The 16,027-nt window shown below is 44.9% G+C and overlaps 1 protein-coding gene across 1 annotated transcript; it reads left to right on the forward strand.

Annotated features, from left to right (window-relative positions):
• The first annotated feature begins 9,401 nt into the window (after positions 1 to 9,401).
• On the forward strand, positions 9,402 to 10,349 carry LOC120380961 (olfactory receptor 4D2-like). The gene has a single exon (XM_039498907.1). The coding sequence runs from the start codon at positions 9,402 to 9,404 to the stop codon at positions 10,347 to 10,349; it is 948 nt and encodes a 315-aa protein (XP_039354841.1).
• The last annotated feature ends 5,678 nt before the right edge of the window (positions 10,350 to 16,027 follow it).

Raw genomic sequence — 16,027 nt, forward strand, 5'->3', positions numbered from 1 at the left:
GTTTGGGGTTTTAGCTATTTGATGACCCGATTTTTTTTTTTTTACAGAAATGAAAATAAATTCATTTTCATCAATAATTTTCATGGAAAAAAATAATAATAATTTACCAACCAGCATTAAATCAGAACCAGATGAGGAGTGCCACATTCTTTACGTTCTACCTAGTTTCTTCCAGTGCAAATCTGCTGTGGTGGCTGCACTGGTTTTAATGGTGTTACTCTGGATTTATACTGATGTAAATGAGCCTGGAATATTTCCCTCCCCATCCAAATTTTTAAGATATGTTTAATTTCTTGAACCTACAGCTAAATGGAAATCAAAAGGCTGATTCTACTCATTTACACAGACATGAATCAGGAGTAAAGCTACTGAAATCAGTGCAATTGCACTTGTGTACAAGAGATACCAGGTTTTTGTTTTCAGCATAACACAAAGGATCAAGTTCCGAGCTGGTGTAAACTGTCCATAGCCCCACTGGAGTCAATGGGCCAGATCTCCAGTTAGTATAAACCAGCCTAGCTCCATTGAATTCATTTTACTCCGTCTGAAGATCTGATGCAAATATTTACGCTGCTTTCATTTAAAAAAAATCAGCTGGACAAAAGAGTCAAGAATATTTTGTAAATCAAAGAACATCAGAACATACATAGCTTGGAGTTGCGACACTGAATCACTCCCCTGGTCCATCTAGCCCAGTATTCTGTCTCCAACAGTGGCCAGTATCAGATGCTTCAGAGGAAGGTGCAAGAACCTTGTGGAAGGCAGATGTGGGATAATCTGCTTTCCATGAGGAAATCGTTTTGATCTCTACAGTTAGAGGTTGGTTGGTGCCGGAAAGTATGAAGTATTACATCATAAGAACATAAGAACGGCCATACTGGGTCAGACCAAAGGTCCGTTTAGCCCAGTATCTGTCTACCGACAGTGGCCAATGCCAGGTGAGCCAGAGGGAGTGAACAGAACAGGCAATGATCTAGTGATCTCTCTCCTGCCATCCATCTCCATCCTCTGACGAACAGAGGCTAGGGACACCATTCTTTACCCATCCTGGCTAATAGCCATTTATGGACTTCATCACCATGAATTTATCCAGTTCTCTTTTAAACACTGTTATAGTCCTAGCCTTCACAACCTCCTCAGGTAAGGAGTTCCACAAGTTGACTGTGTGCTGTGTGAAGAAGAACTTCCTTTTATTTGTTTTAAACCTGCTGCCTATTAATTTCATTTGGTGACCCCTAGTTCTTGTATTATGGGAATAAGTAAATAACTTTTCTTTATCCACTTTCTCAACATCACTCATGATTTTATATACCTCTATCATATCCCCCCTTAGTCTCCTCTTTTCCAAGCTGAAGAGACCTAGCCTCTTTAATCTTTCCTCATATGGGACCCTCTCCAAACCCCTAAACATTTTAGTTGCCCTTTTCTGAACCTTTTCTAGTGCTAGAATATCTTTTTTGAGGTGAGACCACATCTGTACACAGTATTCAAGATGTGGGCGTACCATGGATTTATATAAGGGCAATAATATATTCTCAGTCTTATTCTCTATCCCCTTTTTAATGATTCCTAACATCCTGTTTGCTTTTTTTGACCACCTCTGCACACTGCGTGGACATCTTCAGAGAACTATCCACGATGACTCCAAGATCTTTTTCCTGACTCATTGTAGCTAAATTAGCCCCCATCATGTTGTATGTATAGTTGGGGTTATTTTTTCCAATGTGCATTACTTTACATTTATCCACATTAAATTTCATTTGCCATTTTGTTGCCCAATCACTTAGTTTTGTGAGATCTTTTTGAAGTTCTTCACAATCTGCTTTGGTCTTAACTATCTTGAGTAGTTTAGTATCCTCTGCAAACTTTGCCACCTCACTGTTTACCCCTTTCTCCAGATCATTTATGAATAAATTGAATAGGATTGGTCCTAGGACTGACCCTTGGGGAACAGCACTAGTTACCCCTCACCATTCTGAGAATTTACCCTTAATTCCTACCCTTTGTTCCCTGTCTTTTAACCAGTTCTCAATCACCTGTGCATTAGCATTGTTAAAACAGATGTTAAGTTGATAAGAATGTGTTTAATGTTTAGACATATGATGTGTTTGTAGGAGGCTGCATGGTTCTGACATTACATCTGGAGCCCATGGTATAAAGTTATTTTGAGTGTTTGCATTGTAAACCATTGTAACAGTGTAATTCAGTAAAGAATCATTTATTAAGGTAACATGCTGGACACAGGAAGGCTCACTGAAACCAAATGAGCCATTGTGAAACATCAAAGGACAAAGACTTTGTTGATTGACCCTCACTCCCCTGTCCCCACACTCAGGAAGAGAAAAGAGGCAACAACAAGTGTTCCATCAGCTTGAACTCTTGGGGAAGGGGAAAAAAAATGCCTGCCCAGAAGTAACTACATCACAATGCTGTTTGGAATTTGGAGAGGGAAATATTTCTAAGCAAGGGACCCTCAAGCTGTTTAGCTTGGTTTACCTGGAGTGGACATAGAAAGCTTGCATATCACAACAGTTTCTATCACCTTTTGAAACCAAACTCTGTAATTCCTTTGTGTGTGTATGGTTACCTGCTTTAACCTTGTAAATAACTCTCTGATTTCTTTATCATAGTTAATTCATCTCTAGTTATTTTATTATAGGATTGGCTAGAAGTGGTGTCTTTGGTGTGAGGTCTAAGGTGCAATGGATCTGGGGTAGCTGACTGTTCCTTTGGGGCTGGGAATAACCTGAATATTGGTGTGATTTTGGGGGTAAAGGACTCTCTATCACAAAGGCAGGCTTGTCTGGGTGGCAAGATAGATTGGAGTACCCAAGTCTGTGACTCCAAGCTAAGGCTGTTATACTGCTTGAAGAGTTCAAACTTGATCCTTGGTTGGTGAAATCTAAATATAGAACACACAACCAGTTTGGGTTTGTGCTCTGGTTTGTAATTGTGTGCCCTGAGGTTGGTGTTCATATACATGAGCCACTCCAGACAACTTGACAACATATACTCCACATATGTAAATGTATCATGTAACTTCTCATGAGAATGGGTTAATAATACTCAGAACTTGCTTTAAAAAAGAATTGGTTTTAGTTTTCTCTTCATGATATTTCTATTTTTATCCCTAACCTCACAGGTTAAACTGAAGTTTTCTTTGCTTTGCCTTTTCTGTTAATCCTGATACAAAATTGCAATTAAAGATATAGATGGGAAACATTTTTGATTGATTTTCAGCTTATCCTTTTCATTGATAATCTAAAAGCTCATTAAATGAAAGCGGTTTAATACATTTTTGAATTATTATTTTCAAGAAAAAAATAAAAACTAGAATAAAATATTTTGATTTTCCCATATTTACTCCTTTTTTCTCCATTGGAAGGAAAGAAGGAAAGAAAGAAAATTTAAATAAAAAAGAAACACTTTTGAAATTTTCCCCAAAAAACAGAAAAACAGGTCTTTTTGAAAAAAAAATTAAAAATGTACATTTTCTAACAATATTGTGATTCCTTTTTAATTTCCCAACAAGATGTGTATTTTCAAAGTATAAGCAGTTAAAAGGGATCTCTACACTGAGAAATATTTAGGTAAAAATGAGCACTTCTTCCCAAACAGATTGACAATGAATAGTTACAATGCACTTTTGGATCTGAAAATCCAATCCTGATATACTGGAGTGTAGACTCCAGGTATATCAGAATTGGCTTTTCAGATCCAAAAGTTAATTGTAACTATTCATACCCCTTAAGAATTCCTGAACAAAAGTGAGAGGCCAGCTACACTTTTTCGGGCAGTAATATCTTAAAAACATTGTCAATGAATTTCAAAGCTATTGTACCAATATATAATTAATGAAGTAAACAGGAATTTGAATTTTTTATAAAGGAATGGTATTCAACTGCAGAGTGTGTGGGCAGAGTGTGAAGGGGATTGGTCTACACAGGGGTTACTTAACGCTTGGTGTTCTCTGCAGAACGTTTGATGCTGCTATGATGAGACAGAAGATGAGTCACAGCTTCACTTTCAGATGTCAGGCTGAGCTCACAAGAACACATAGATAGAGAAATAAATTTTATTTTGTAAACTCATGTAATGTACAAGGAGTCCCAAAAATAGCATTTTATAGACACATTTCAGAAAGTTGTGCAAAAAGCCCAGAAACTGTACTTAGTTCACAGGGGGTGGGACTTTCAAAGGCATCTGATAGGTTTGAATATTTTCCCTATAATAGCCAATCATTTTTATTATTGTTGTTTTTGTTGTGTTGGTGCTTTAGTGACTATGATCCCCAGTCCTGGACCAAAACCCCATTGTCCAAGGTGCTGTCTAAACACAGAACAAAAAGACAGTCCCTTCCCCAAGGAGTTTGTTTTACTGCCCTCCTGGAACCCAGTAGAATTGACTCCTTTCCTCCTGCTCTAACTACTTTATCACATTTCTCTCTCAGTGTGAGGAATAAAACTCACTGAGATTCCCTCTGCTTCACAGGCCACTCAAATGTCCATTTCTCTCCATGTATCCCCAATATCCCCCTCTTGTCCACCTGGCCTGGCAGGGGAATTACAGAGCTGGTTGGGTTTGGGTGGCTAAAACAAACCAAACTGAACCACTCCAGGAATTTATTAATGATTCCCTTTGTGGCAGACTCCTGCAATCTCAAAAGAGACATCTCTCTTGATCCTGTCCAGCAAAGCTGAGGGAGATTTCAGGGAGTGTTTGAACCTAGAGCCAGCCTTAGTTCATGGGTCAGATATTATATAAGAGGAAGATTTCTGGGGCTGACTCATTTTTGGAACTGGGTCCACTTCACCTGCCTGTCAACACAGCAGTGATCACCTCTGAGATGTGACTTCCTCAGGACTTTCTTGCTTGTTTGGAGGCAGCTGGCTCTGAGACCATGCACACAGCAGGTTGTGTGAGGTATTGACTTTTGATTCCCAAACTATGCCGTGTGATAGTAGAAATAGCAATTGCATGGCATGATGCTCAGAGCCCCTGGTGGGAAGGAAGGAGAGGTCTGGTTGGAGAGATCACACTGGGCACTTGTCCTGTTTCCTGTTCGAAAGGGTTTGACAGCTATTGGCTGGGGCCCTCAGAGGAGATAAAATGAGTTTGGATTATAATAGACCCATTCTTGCTATGACCATCTGAGGCCTTCCTGTGACTAGCTCTGTTACCAGTGGTGAGCTGGAGCCAGTTCACACCGGTTCACGCAAACCGGTTGTTAAATTTAGAAGCCAGTTTAGAACCAGTTGTTAAAGGGGTGGGCAAACTCCAGCCCATGGGACCCTCCTGTCCGGCCCGCCTGAGCTCCTGACTGTGGAGGCTCCCCTGGCCTCTCCCCTGCCTTCCACCCTCTCACAGAGCCTCAGCATGCCACGCCGCCGGCGCCAGCGCTCTGGACCACTCCTGGGCAGCTCGGCAGCTCCTGCCACTTTCAGCGGCATGGTAAGGGAATGAGCTCCAGGGGGCCGCATGGCATCCATACACGCTGCCCTGAGCAGCATGGTAAAGGGGCCAGGCCGAGGCTGGGAGGAGGGGTTGGATAAGGGACAGGAGCTGTTGGAGGGGGCGGCGGTTCTGGAGGGTGATCAAGGGATGGGGAACAGGGCAGGATGGGTAGGCATGGGATTTCCAGGGGTCTGTCGGGGTGGTGGTGGATGGGGTCAGGGCAGTCAGGGGACAGGGAGCGGGGTGAGTTGGGTAGGGGCAGGGCCGGCTCCAGGCACCAGTGCAGCAAGCAGGTGCTTGGGGCGGCCAATGGAAAGGGATGGCATGTCTGGCTCTTCAGTGGCAATTCGGTGGCGGGTCCCTCAGTCCCTCTCGGAGAGAAGGACCTGCCACCGAATTGCTGCCAGAAAAGGAAGCAGCAGCGGTAGAGCTGTCACTGAAATGCCACCGATTGCGGCTTTTTTTTTTTGTTTTTTGCCACTTGGAGGGCCAAAAAGGCTGGAGCCAGCCCTGGGTAGGGGGTGGTGTCCTGGGTGGCAGTTAGGGTGCAGGGTCTCGGGAGGGGGTGGTCAGGAGACAAGGAGTGGGGGGGGCTTGATGGGTTGTGGGTTCTGAGGGGGACAGTCGGGGGCAGGATGTGGGTGGAGGTCAGATGCGGGGGACAGGCTTTTTTGGGAGGCACATGGGGCTTGTACTCACCAGGTGGTTCCCTACCGGGTCTTCGGCAGCACTGAAGGACCTGCCATCGACATGCCGCCGAAGACCTGGAGCGAGTGAAGGACCCGCCACTGAAGAACTGGTAGGGAACCAGTTCTTAAGATTTTGGCAGTTCATCACTGTCTGTTACCCCAGGCTCTTCCGCAGCAGGAGCTCTGAGATGCTCAAACCTCCAGAGCAGCTTAGAGCAGGAAAACAAACCACAGAAAGAGTCCAGGGAAGGACGCACATTAATGGATAAAACTATGGTGAGATTTCCAGAAAGGATTTCATTATTTGCTTTTTCTTTGTATAGCCCATGTTCTGCAGCTTTCCAGCAGCTTTAGACTGGAGTCATCAAAGGAGACCCATGTCAGAACTGATGATGGAGTTGGAGTATGTCTACACTACCCGCCAGATCGGTGGGCAGCGATCGACCCCCGAACCCTCTCCTGTCAACTCCAGCGCCACAAGAGGTGCAGGCGGAGTTGACGGGGGAGCTGCAGCAGTTGACTCACCGTGGTGAAAACACCATGGTAAGTCGATATAAGTACGTCGACTTCAGCCACGTTATTCACGTGGCTGGTTACACTGGGGTGGGGGGAATCGATCTAAGTTACGCAACTTCGACATACTTAGATTGACTTACTGTGGTATCTTCACTGCGGTGAGTCAACTGCTGCAGCTCCCCCGTCGATTCTGTATGCGCTTCTCGTGGCGGTGGAGTACAGAAGTCGACGGGAGAGCACTTGGGGTCGATTTATCACATCTAGACAAGATGCGATAAATCGATCCCTGCTGGATCGATCGCTACCCGCCGATCCAGGGGGTAGTGAAGACATACTCCTTTAAGAATCCTAGCCTAGGAGCCCCCAAAACACCAAAGATTCCCACTAAGGGTTGGATTCACAAAGGACTGTAGGAGCCTCACTGCTACTTTTGGTGTCCAAGTCCAACGTTTTGGTACCACCGGCATTCACAACCCCGCATTTAGCTGCCACCTGGCCCTATGGACTCCTGAACTTACTCAGCATCTAGATTTCTGTTGTGAAAGTTCCCTCGGTGCCTAAATTTATGGCTCTGGGCACAAGCGCTGCTACCTTCCCCTAGGCATCCACCCCGAGTGTGACCCACAAATCAGGGGAAGGTGGATGGAGGAATGGCTATCCTCCTGGCAGGGCCTGGTCTGTCAGCTGAGCTGAGAGCTCCTCTGCTGGATTGGGGCCCATTCCAAATTCAGCCAGTGGAGATGACAGGTTCAATTCCTGTCTGAGGGGGAGAAGGGATTTGAACAGGGATTTCCCACAGCTCATGTGAAAACACTGGGCTAAATGTTATAATGTGGCTGGGGTGTCTTCTCCTTCTCTGCCATATTGTGCCAAAATTTGGCATAGACACCTAACTCCAGGAGAGGGGTCCTGGCTGTGGATCCCTGTAGCCCAGACGTAAGCACCAAGATTTGTGAGAAGGGTAGAGTTTAGAATGCACCTCTCTCCTTTGTATCTCCTGTCACAAATGGAGGCAGGGAGCTCTTCAGCCTGTTAGCTTTAGTGAATCTCATTCTTAGGCACCTACCTCTCCCTATTCGATAGGGAGCCTGGCACCGAACTCATGCTCTGTGAATATCTGGGTTTTTTTAAGTGTCTAAAAGCCAAAGTGGTGTTGTGAATCTAGTCCTCAGATCAAAGGTAACATAATGTGGGTCTTTGCTCCCTTCTATTGGCTGAACCCAGTGTAGGCTTTTAAGGGTCTGCCACAGGACTTTTAAACTAAGGGCTCTGTTTCTTTAGCATGACCAGGGCTTTTAGATTACAAGGTCATGAGGACAATCCTCACAGACATCCCACTAATACTTCTGTGCCTTGAACTGTCCAGGAGACTATGGAATGTCTGAGGTGGCATCAATGCTGCAGTGGTGGGCAATGCCCGGTCACCATGGTACCTGAGTACTTCATGATCCTTAAAGCATTTAACCATACCACACTCTTGCAAAGTAGGGAAACTTGTCACATAAAATAGAGGCAACAAGGCTGAGATATTCAAAGGATCCAGGGGGGCTCAAGGCATCAAATTCCAAGTGAAGTTCTGTGTGAACTGGACACCTATCTTCCTATCTCTTGAACATTTTAGACCAGTGGTGGGCAACCTGAGGCCTGCGGGCCACATGCGGCCCTTCAGAGTAACCTGCTGGCAGACTGTTTGTTTACATTTGCACAGCCGCCTGCAGCTCCCATTGGCCAGGAATGGTGAACCACAGCCACTGGGAGCTGCGGGCAGCCATGCAAATGTAAACAAATTGTCTGGCGGCCTGCCAGCAAGTTACCCTGACGGGCCACAGGTTGCCTACCACTGTTTTAGATGGAGTGGGGGTGTGAGTTACATTTGGTCACAGATATTGTCCAAGGCAAGACAGAAGTGGATCCCATCACCCCACTGTCTTTGCCAATAAATGTCTACAGATTGGGGTTTGGGTAAATCTGTTTTTTTTTACCTGTTTAAAAAAAAATCATCAGAAAATTTCAACCAAACTGATTTTTTTTTATTTTGAAACAAAACTTTATTCTGTTACAAGAAATGTTGCTATCAGAAAAGAGTTATTTTTAATTGAAATATTTGATGTGAAAATGGCTTCTTTGATGAAAATTTGTGATTTTCCAGGAGAAAAATTAATACAAAACTTTTCCTTTAGTCTGTCTTGTTGTAGCTGTGCTTATCCCAGGATATCAGAATAAGGTGAGGTAATATCTTTTATTGGACCAACTTTTGTTAGTGAAAGAGAGAAGCTTCGAAAGCTTCTCTGTTACTAACTGAAGTTGGTGCAATAAAAGGTATTACCTCACTCACCTTGTGTCTCTCATTTTATTTGGATTTGTTTCTTTATGTTCATATGATGAATTGTGGAAAAAGGTGGGTTTTTTTTCAAACTTTCTCTCACTTTAAAAATTTCACTTCCACAGTTATACAGGACACTGTGGTGAGCAGGGGGCTCTTTTCATGAGCAGACTACTCCACTTCCCTTCCAAGACATGGGAGGGATGACTCGGGTTTGCTCAATCAGGGTTTTCCTGAAGTGGAATACAGTGGCACACTGTTAATTGAGATAAAAAAGAAAAGTTCCAAGCAAAGGGTGTTTCCTATTTTGGACTGAAAATAGATTTCATATCAATATATTAAAGGGGAAGTGGGCTAGAAAAATGTCATAATTTTTATTCTCTCAGTTCAAATTTGCAGGTATATTTTAAGGAGATTAAATGGATCAGCAGAACCTCACCACCACAGTGACTGAATTTATTTTCTTGGGCCTCACTCAGAATCATCAGTTGAAGTATTTTCTCTTTATGGTCTTCTTCATAGTTTACATGACCACCTGGGTGGGGAACTTCACTATCATCATCACAGTGATCACCGACCACCGGCTCCACAAACCCATGTACTTCCTGCTGGCCAACTTGGCTTTTATGGATGTCAGCGACTCATCGGTTAATGCTCCCAACTTGCTGTCCGGTCTCCTGTCTCAGCGTAAAACCATCTCCTTCAATGAGTGCATCCTCCAGATGTTCTTTTTCCACTTCATTGGGGGTGCAATGGCATTTTTTCTTGTGGGGATGGCTATCGATCGGTACGTGGCCATCTATAAACCACTGAGATACTTGATTATTATGAACCGAGACATGTGCGTGGGGCTCGTTGTACTGGCATGGGTGGGTGGATTGGTTCACTCTGCTGTTCAGATGGGACTGCTCCTCCAGTTTCCGTTCTGTGGGCCAAACATCCTGGACAATTTCTACTGTGATGTCCCACAGGTCATCAAACTGGCCTGTGCTGACACCCATGTAGTCGAACTACAGATGGTCTTCAATGGTGGAGTACTGCTCATAATCCTATTTATCAGTCTGTTAATTTCATACACCATCATCTTAGTCAAGATCAAGACACACGTTACAGATGCAAAGCGTAAGGCTCTCTCTACCTGTGGAACCCAGATTATTGTAGTGTGTGTACTATTCATACCCAGCATCTTCATCTATGCTCGACCATTCAAGAAGTTCACCGTGGACAAGGTGGCCTCCGTCTTTTTCACTGTCATTCCCCAAATGCTGAACCCAATGATCTACACCCTGAGAAATGCAGAGATGAAAAAGGCCATCAGGAGACTTATGAGCAGAATCCTGTTCTCACAGAGGAAATTAAAGACGTAATTTTTCAATGATAATTTCTATTACAAACCAGATCTGAACATAGACCGCTGCAGCGGCACAGGAGCCAGCAAACAGAGCTGTAAACAAGGGAGTTTCAGTGGGAGTTGTGTTGGAGGAGAAGGTTTTTGTATTTTGTGTATTGTATTTTGTAGTTATATGTGTGGAGGCTGGTAGGGGCAGTGTGCTGGGAGAGAAGCTGAGCCCTGATTAGGGGGCGGGGCGTCTCTGCTTAGGGGTCCTATAAAGGTAGCCAGCGAGTCAGGGAACGGCATAGACAGCTGCAGTGGCACAGGAGCCAGCAAACAGAGCTGTAAACAGGGGAGTTTGCAGGGGAGACTAAGAGAGCGAGGCAGAGGAATAGACAGGCTAGTGAAGGGAGTTGGTGGTGTTCTGCTGGTGTTTTGGTGCACATTGGGGGTTTGTTTTGCTGTGGGTGGTGCTGGTTTGGTTTGTGGTTCCTGGACTAACAGGTTTTAGGTGGGAAGGCAATGACCGATACATAAGCAGCAGTGGAAGACACAATGAAGATGACTGGATGTGGAAGCTGCGGCATGTACATGATCCTGGAGGGAGTACCTGATAAGAGTTTTGTTTGCATGAAGTGCCACCTGATAGACCTGATGGAAGAAAAGATCCGAGGACTGGAGATGCAGGTGGAAACTCTGGTTGAGTTTAGAAGGGGGTTCAAGCGGATGATGGAGCAAAGACATAAGGAGGCTGAAGGGAAAAGCTCAGACTTGCAGATGGAAGCAGGACCAAAGAAATCTGAGGGGAGTCTGCTGGGTGAGGAAAGTTGATGGTGAAAGCATGTGACTAAGAGAACCAGGCAGAGGAAAAGACAAGCTAGTGAAGGAGAAATAGAGCTCAGGAACAGGTTTGCGGAGTTGGAAAATGAAGAAGGGGCACAGCAGGTGGTCGCTGAAGGTGAGAGGGCAAGTAAGAAGAGAAGAGCAGCTAGTACTATAGGAAGAGGGGAAGAGTCAATGGAGATAAGAACATCAAACATGGACCCCAGGAGGAACAATAGAAATCTAGAGGACTTGCAGACAGAGGGAACAGGGGATAGACCGGAGAATCACACCATCACCAGGAAAAGGCAGGTCTCTGTGATTGAGAACTCCTTACTGAGAAAAATAGGCAGGCCTGTAACTAGAGCTGATCCGGAGAACAGAAGGGTGTGCTGTCTGCCGGGTGCTAAGATACGGGATGTGGACCTGAGGCTGAAAAGGATCCTAACGGGAGCAGGAAAGAATCCGCTTTGTCCTTCATGTGGGAACAAATGATACAGCTAGATTCTCGCTAAAATGTATCAAGGGAGACTATGCCAGACTGGGGAAGATACTTAAGGAAATCGAGGCTCAGGTGATCTTCAGTGGGATTCTGCCTGTTCCTAGAGAAGAGCAACAAAGGTGTGACAAGATTATGGCGATCAACAGATGGCTCAGGCAGTGGTGCTATAAGGAGGGCTTTGGGATGTACGGCCACTGGGAAGCATTCATGGACAGAGGACTATTCTCTCGGGATGGACTTCACCTGAGTAAGGAGGGAAATAGGCTTCTAGGATGGAGGGTCGCCCAACTGATTAAGAGAGCTTTAAGCTAGGAATTTGGGGGAGATGGTTGGGAGATGTCCAGGTGATCTCCACGCTGGAATTTAACATTGAGAGGGAAGAAAACAAAGTAACAAAGGATACAGCCGTGGATATGAGAATGGACATAAGGAGGAAGGGTAGTGTAGATACCAGTCTAATAAGTGATACTGGTGGTGGAATGTCTGTGCCTAATCGGGTAAAGAATGTCCGCGAAGCCAAACGGCAAAAATTAAGATGTTTGTACACTAATGCGAGGAGCCTAGGAAACAAAATGGAGGAACTAGAGCTACTGGTGCAGGAAGTGAAACCAGATATTATAGGGATAACAGAAACATGGTGGAATAGTAGTCATGACTGGAGTACAGGTATTGAAGGCTATGTGCTGTTTAGGAAAGACAGTAATAAAGGCAAAGGGGGTGGTATAGCATTGTATATCAATGATGAGGTTAACTGTAAAGAAATAAGAAGTGATGGAATGGATAAGACAGAATCTGTCTGGGCAAAAATCACATTGGGAAAGAAAGCTACTAGAGCCTCCCCTGAGATAGTGACTAAATGGGACTAAATCGGGGGGCCCAGGTAATCTTCATCCAAGAATATTAAAGGAATTGGTACATGAAATTGCAAGCCCATTAGCAAGAATTTTAATGAATCTGTAAACTCAGGAGTTGTACCGTATTACTGGAGAATTGCTAACATAGTTCCTATATTTAAGAAAGGGGGAAAAAGGGGATCCTGGCTACTACAGGCCTGTTAGTTTGACATCTGTAGTGTGCAAGGTCTTTGAAAAATTTTTGAAGGAGAAAGTAGTTAAGGACATTGAGATCCACTTTTCACTATTAAATTTCATCCTATTACTATTATTCCAGTTTACAAGGTCATGCAGATCTTCCTGTATGATATCCCGGTCTTTCTCTGTATTGGCAATACCTCCCAGCTTTGTGTCATCTGCAAAATTTATTAGCACATTCTCACTTTTTGTGCCAAGGTCAGTAACAAAAAGATTAAATAAGATTGGTCCCAAAACTTATCCCTGGGGAACTCCACTAGTAATCTCCTTCCAGCCTAAGAGTTCACCTTTCAGTATGACACATTGTAGTTTCCCCTTTAACCAGTTCCTTATCCACCTTTCAATTTTCATATTGATCCCCATCTTTTGCAATTAGCTAACAATTCCCCATGTGGAATTGTATCAAATGCCTTACTGAAATTGAGGCAAATTAGATCTACTACGTTTCCTTTGTCTAAAAAATCTGTTACCTTCTCAAAGAAAGAGATCGGGTTGATTTGGCACGATCTACCTTTTGTAAAGCCATGTTGTATTTTGTCCCAATTACCATTGACCTCAATGTCCTTAACAACTTTCTCCTTCAAATTTTTTTCCAAGTCCTTGCATATGGGTTTCAGGTAGGCAAAAAGGCAAGTGAAAACAAACAAAGAGGTCACAGTGAGGTGAGGGATGCAGGTGAAGAAGGCTTTATGGCATCTTTTCTCTGAAGGGATTATTAGTACAATTTTTGAAGAATTGAACATATGACACAATTATAAAAACAAAGCAGCTTACAGTTAAACACCCACTAAAGGCAATAACCCCAACTTCTCTAAAGCTAGAGTCGGCTGTCAAGTACATGTAAATGTGAAGTATTTTCATTGAAAGCAGTGGAATTACTGTGCATTTACATTGTTGTACATGGAAGTAGCATCTACCTCAGAGGTGAAAGGGCTCACTCATGGTTACACAATGACCCAGCTATAGAGTTGGGAACACAACCTAGGAGGAGTCCCAAATCCCAGTTGGCTGTTCTAGTCATGACCAATCACTCACAATAAAATAACAGAATAAAAGATCCCCAGTATTCTGAGTGCTTTCACACTTCTCTATCCCAGTAGACCACACTCCTCTCCAAGAGCTGGGACCAGAACCCCGCAACATGGGTGCTGTACTTTCCCCTAATTACTGGGTGTGACATTATTGACATGAACTGTGACCATATAGATCATTGTTGCAACCAGGGTCCTATGGTTGAACTAGCTCTTGTAGAGAGGAGGTCAAGTGGGGTGTCTATGGAATGGTTGTTGTTTGCTGGTTATGATTATGCTGTCTGTCTGTATGTATCATTTTTGTATTCAAAGTTATGAATATTGGCTATGTACTTGTATGTCAATGAGTTTGATTCTAAATAGCCTCAGTGAAGCTTTTGGTCAGCTTCTTGAGAAAGGACTATGCTCCGTAGGTGTCCAGTCAAGAAACAACTGAAAATGGACTTTGAGAGATGCCAGTCCACATCTGAGCTTTCCTGGGAATGTTCAAACTAACATATAAACAATGGTGTCTGCCTGCAAAAGGCTGAATCATTCATGGACATGTGGTTTGCCCAGGTGGCTACAAACTCCATCATGTTGCTATGATTTTGCACAGAGAACAAATGGGTTTCTGCCCACAAGAGATTGAATATAAAAGGCCCTGGAAACCCCTCCATTTTGTCATCAGCTGACTCAGGAGATGGCCTCTCCACCCGCAAAGGATGCCTGAAAGAAACTGGAACAAAAGACAGTAACTATGGGAGTGTGCATGATTGCTGGACCCAGACTAGGAAGGAGTCCAGTCTGTGAAAGAAGCTTATTGGAACATCTCTGGGGGTGAGATTTACCTGTAATCAGTTTTCTTACTGTATTAGGTTAGACATGCGTTTTTTATTTTATTTTGCTTGGTAATTCACTTTGTTCTGTCTGTTACTACTTGGAACCACTTGAATCCTACTTTCTGTATTTGATAAGATCATTTTTTACTTATTAATTAACCTGGAATATGTATTAATACCTGGGGTGGGGGAAACAGCTGTGCATACCTCTCTATCTGTGTTATAGAGGGCGAACAATTTATGAGCTGATTTGGGTTTTAGACCCCATTGGGAATTGGGCATCTGAGTGTTAAAGACAAGAACACTTCTGTAAGCTGCTTTCAGTTAAGCCTGGAGCTGTTTGGGGCAAGTAATTCAGACCCTGGATCTGTGTTGGAGCAGACGGGTGTGTCTGGCTCAGCAAGAAGGGATGCTGGTGTCCCGAGCTCGCAGGGAAAGCCGGGGGCAGAAGTAGTCTTGGCACATCACTTGGCAATTCCCAAGGGAGTTTCTGTGATCCAACCTGTCACACATGCCATGAAAGGTATAGTGGGAAAGGCTATCATCTACTGAAATCCATTGTTCTATCTACATATGTATACCATTAGTGCATATGAAGTTATGACACTATGTTTTATGGTTGTGTGACAAAGTTCCTCCTCTACCGTGGTGGGTCCTGAGCTTATTGGCGGATTTGCTCGCCTCACAGATTCACCCTGTGGGTCGGGAAGCAGCCCAGAGACCTTCCCCTCTGGTAGAAGCCACAGTCCAGGTCAATTTCTCCTATGTTTGATCAGGAGTTGGGAGGTTTGGGTGGAACCTGGGCCCACCCTCTACTCCAGGTTCCAGCCCAGGAAAAGTGGACCGCAGCTGTCTAGAGTGCCTCCTGGTACAGTTGTGTGACAGCTACAACTCCCTGGGCTACTTCCCCATGGCCTCCTCCCAACACCTTCTTTGTCCTCACCACCAGACCTTCCTCCTGATAATGCTTGTACTCCTCAGTCCTCCAGTATGCCTACTCATTCTCAGCGCAGGGCCGCCCAGAGGATTCCGGGGGCCTGGGGTCTTCGGTGGCGGGGGGCCCTTCCGTTCCGGGACCTGCCACCGAAGTGCCCCGAAGACCCGCAGCGGGGGCCCCCCCATCTCCGAATTACCGCCGAAGCGGGACCCGCCGCCGAAGTGCAGCCCGGTCTTCGGCAGTAATTCGGCGGCGGGAGGCCCCCACCATGGGTCTTCGGGGCACTTCGGCGGCGGGTCGTGGAACGGAAGGGCCCCCCGCCGCCGAATTACCGCCAAAGACCGAGCTGAACTTCAGCGGCGGTTCCCGCTTCGGCGGTAATTCGGCGGCGGGGGGTCCTTCCGCCCCAGAGCGGAAGGACCCCCCGCTGGCGAAGACCGGGAGTGGAAGAAGCTCCTGGGCCCGGCCCCGCAAGAGTTTTCCGGGCCCCCCGGAGTGAATGAAGGAC

The sequence above is a fragment of the Mauremys reevesii genome, linkage group 13 (assembly GCF_016161935.1).
Source record: "Mauremys reevesii isolate NIE-2019 linkage group 13, ASM1616193v1, whole genome shotgun sequence".
Lineage (NCBI taxonomy): Eukaryota > Metazoa > Chordata > Testudines > Geoemydidae > Mauremys > Mauremys reevesii.

Bases quoted from the DNA above. Each gene is read 5' to 3' on its own strand.
- LOC120380961 (XM_039498907.1), top strand. From the start codon at position 9,402: ATGGATCAGCAGAACCTCACCACCACAGTGACTGAATTTATTTTCTTG.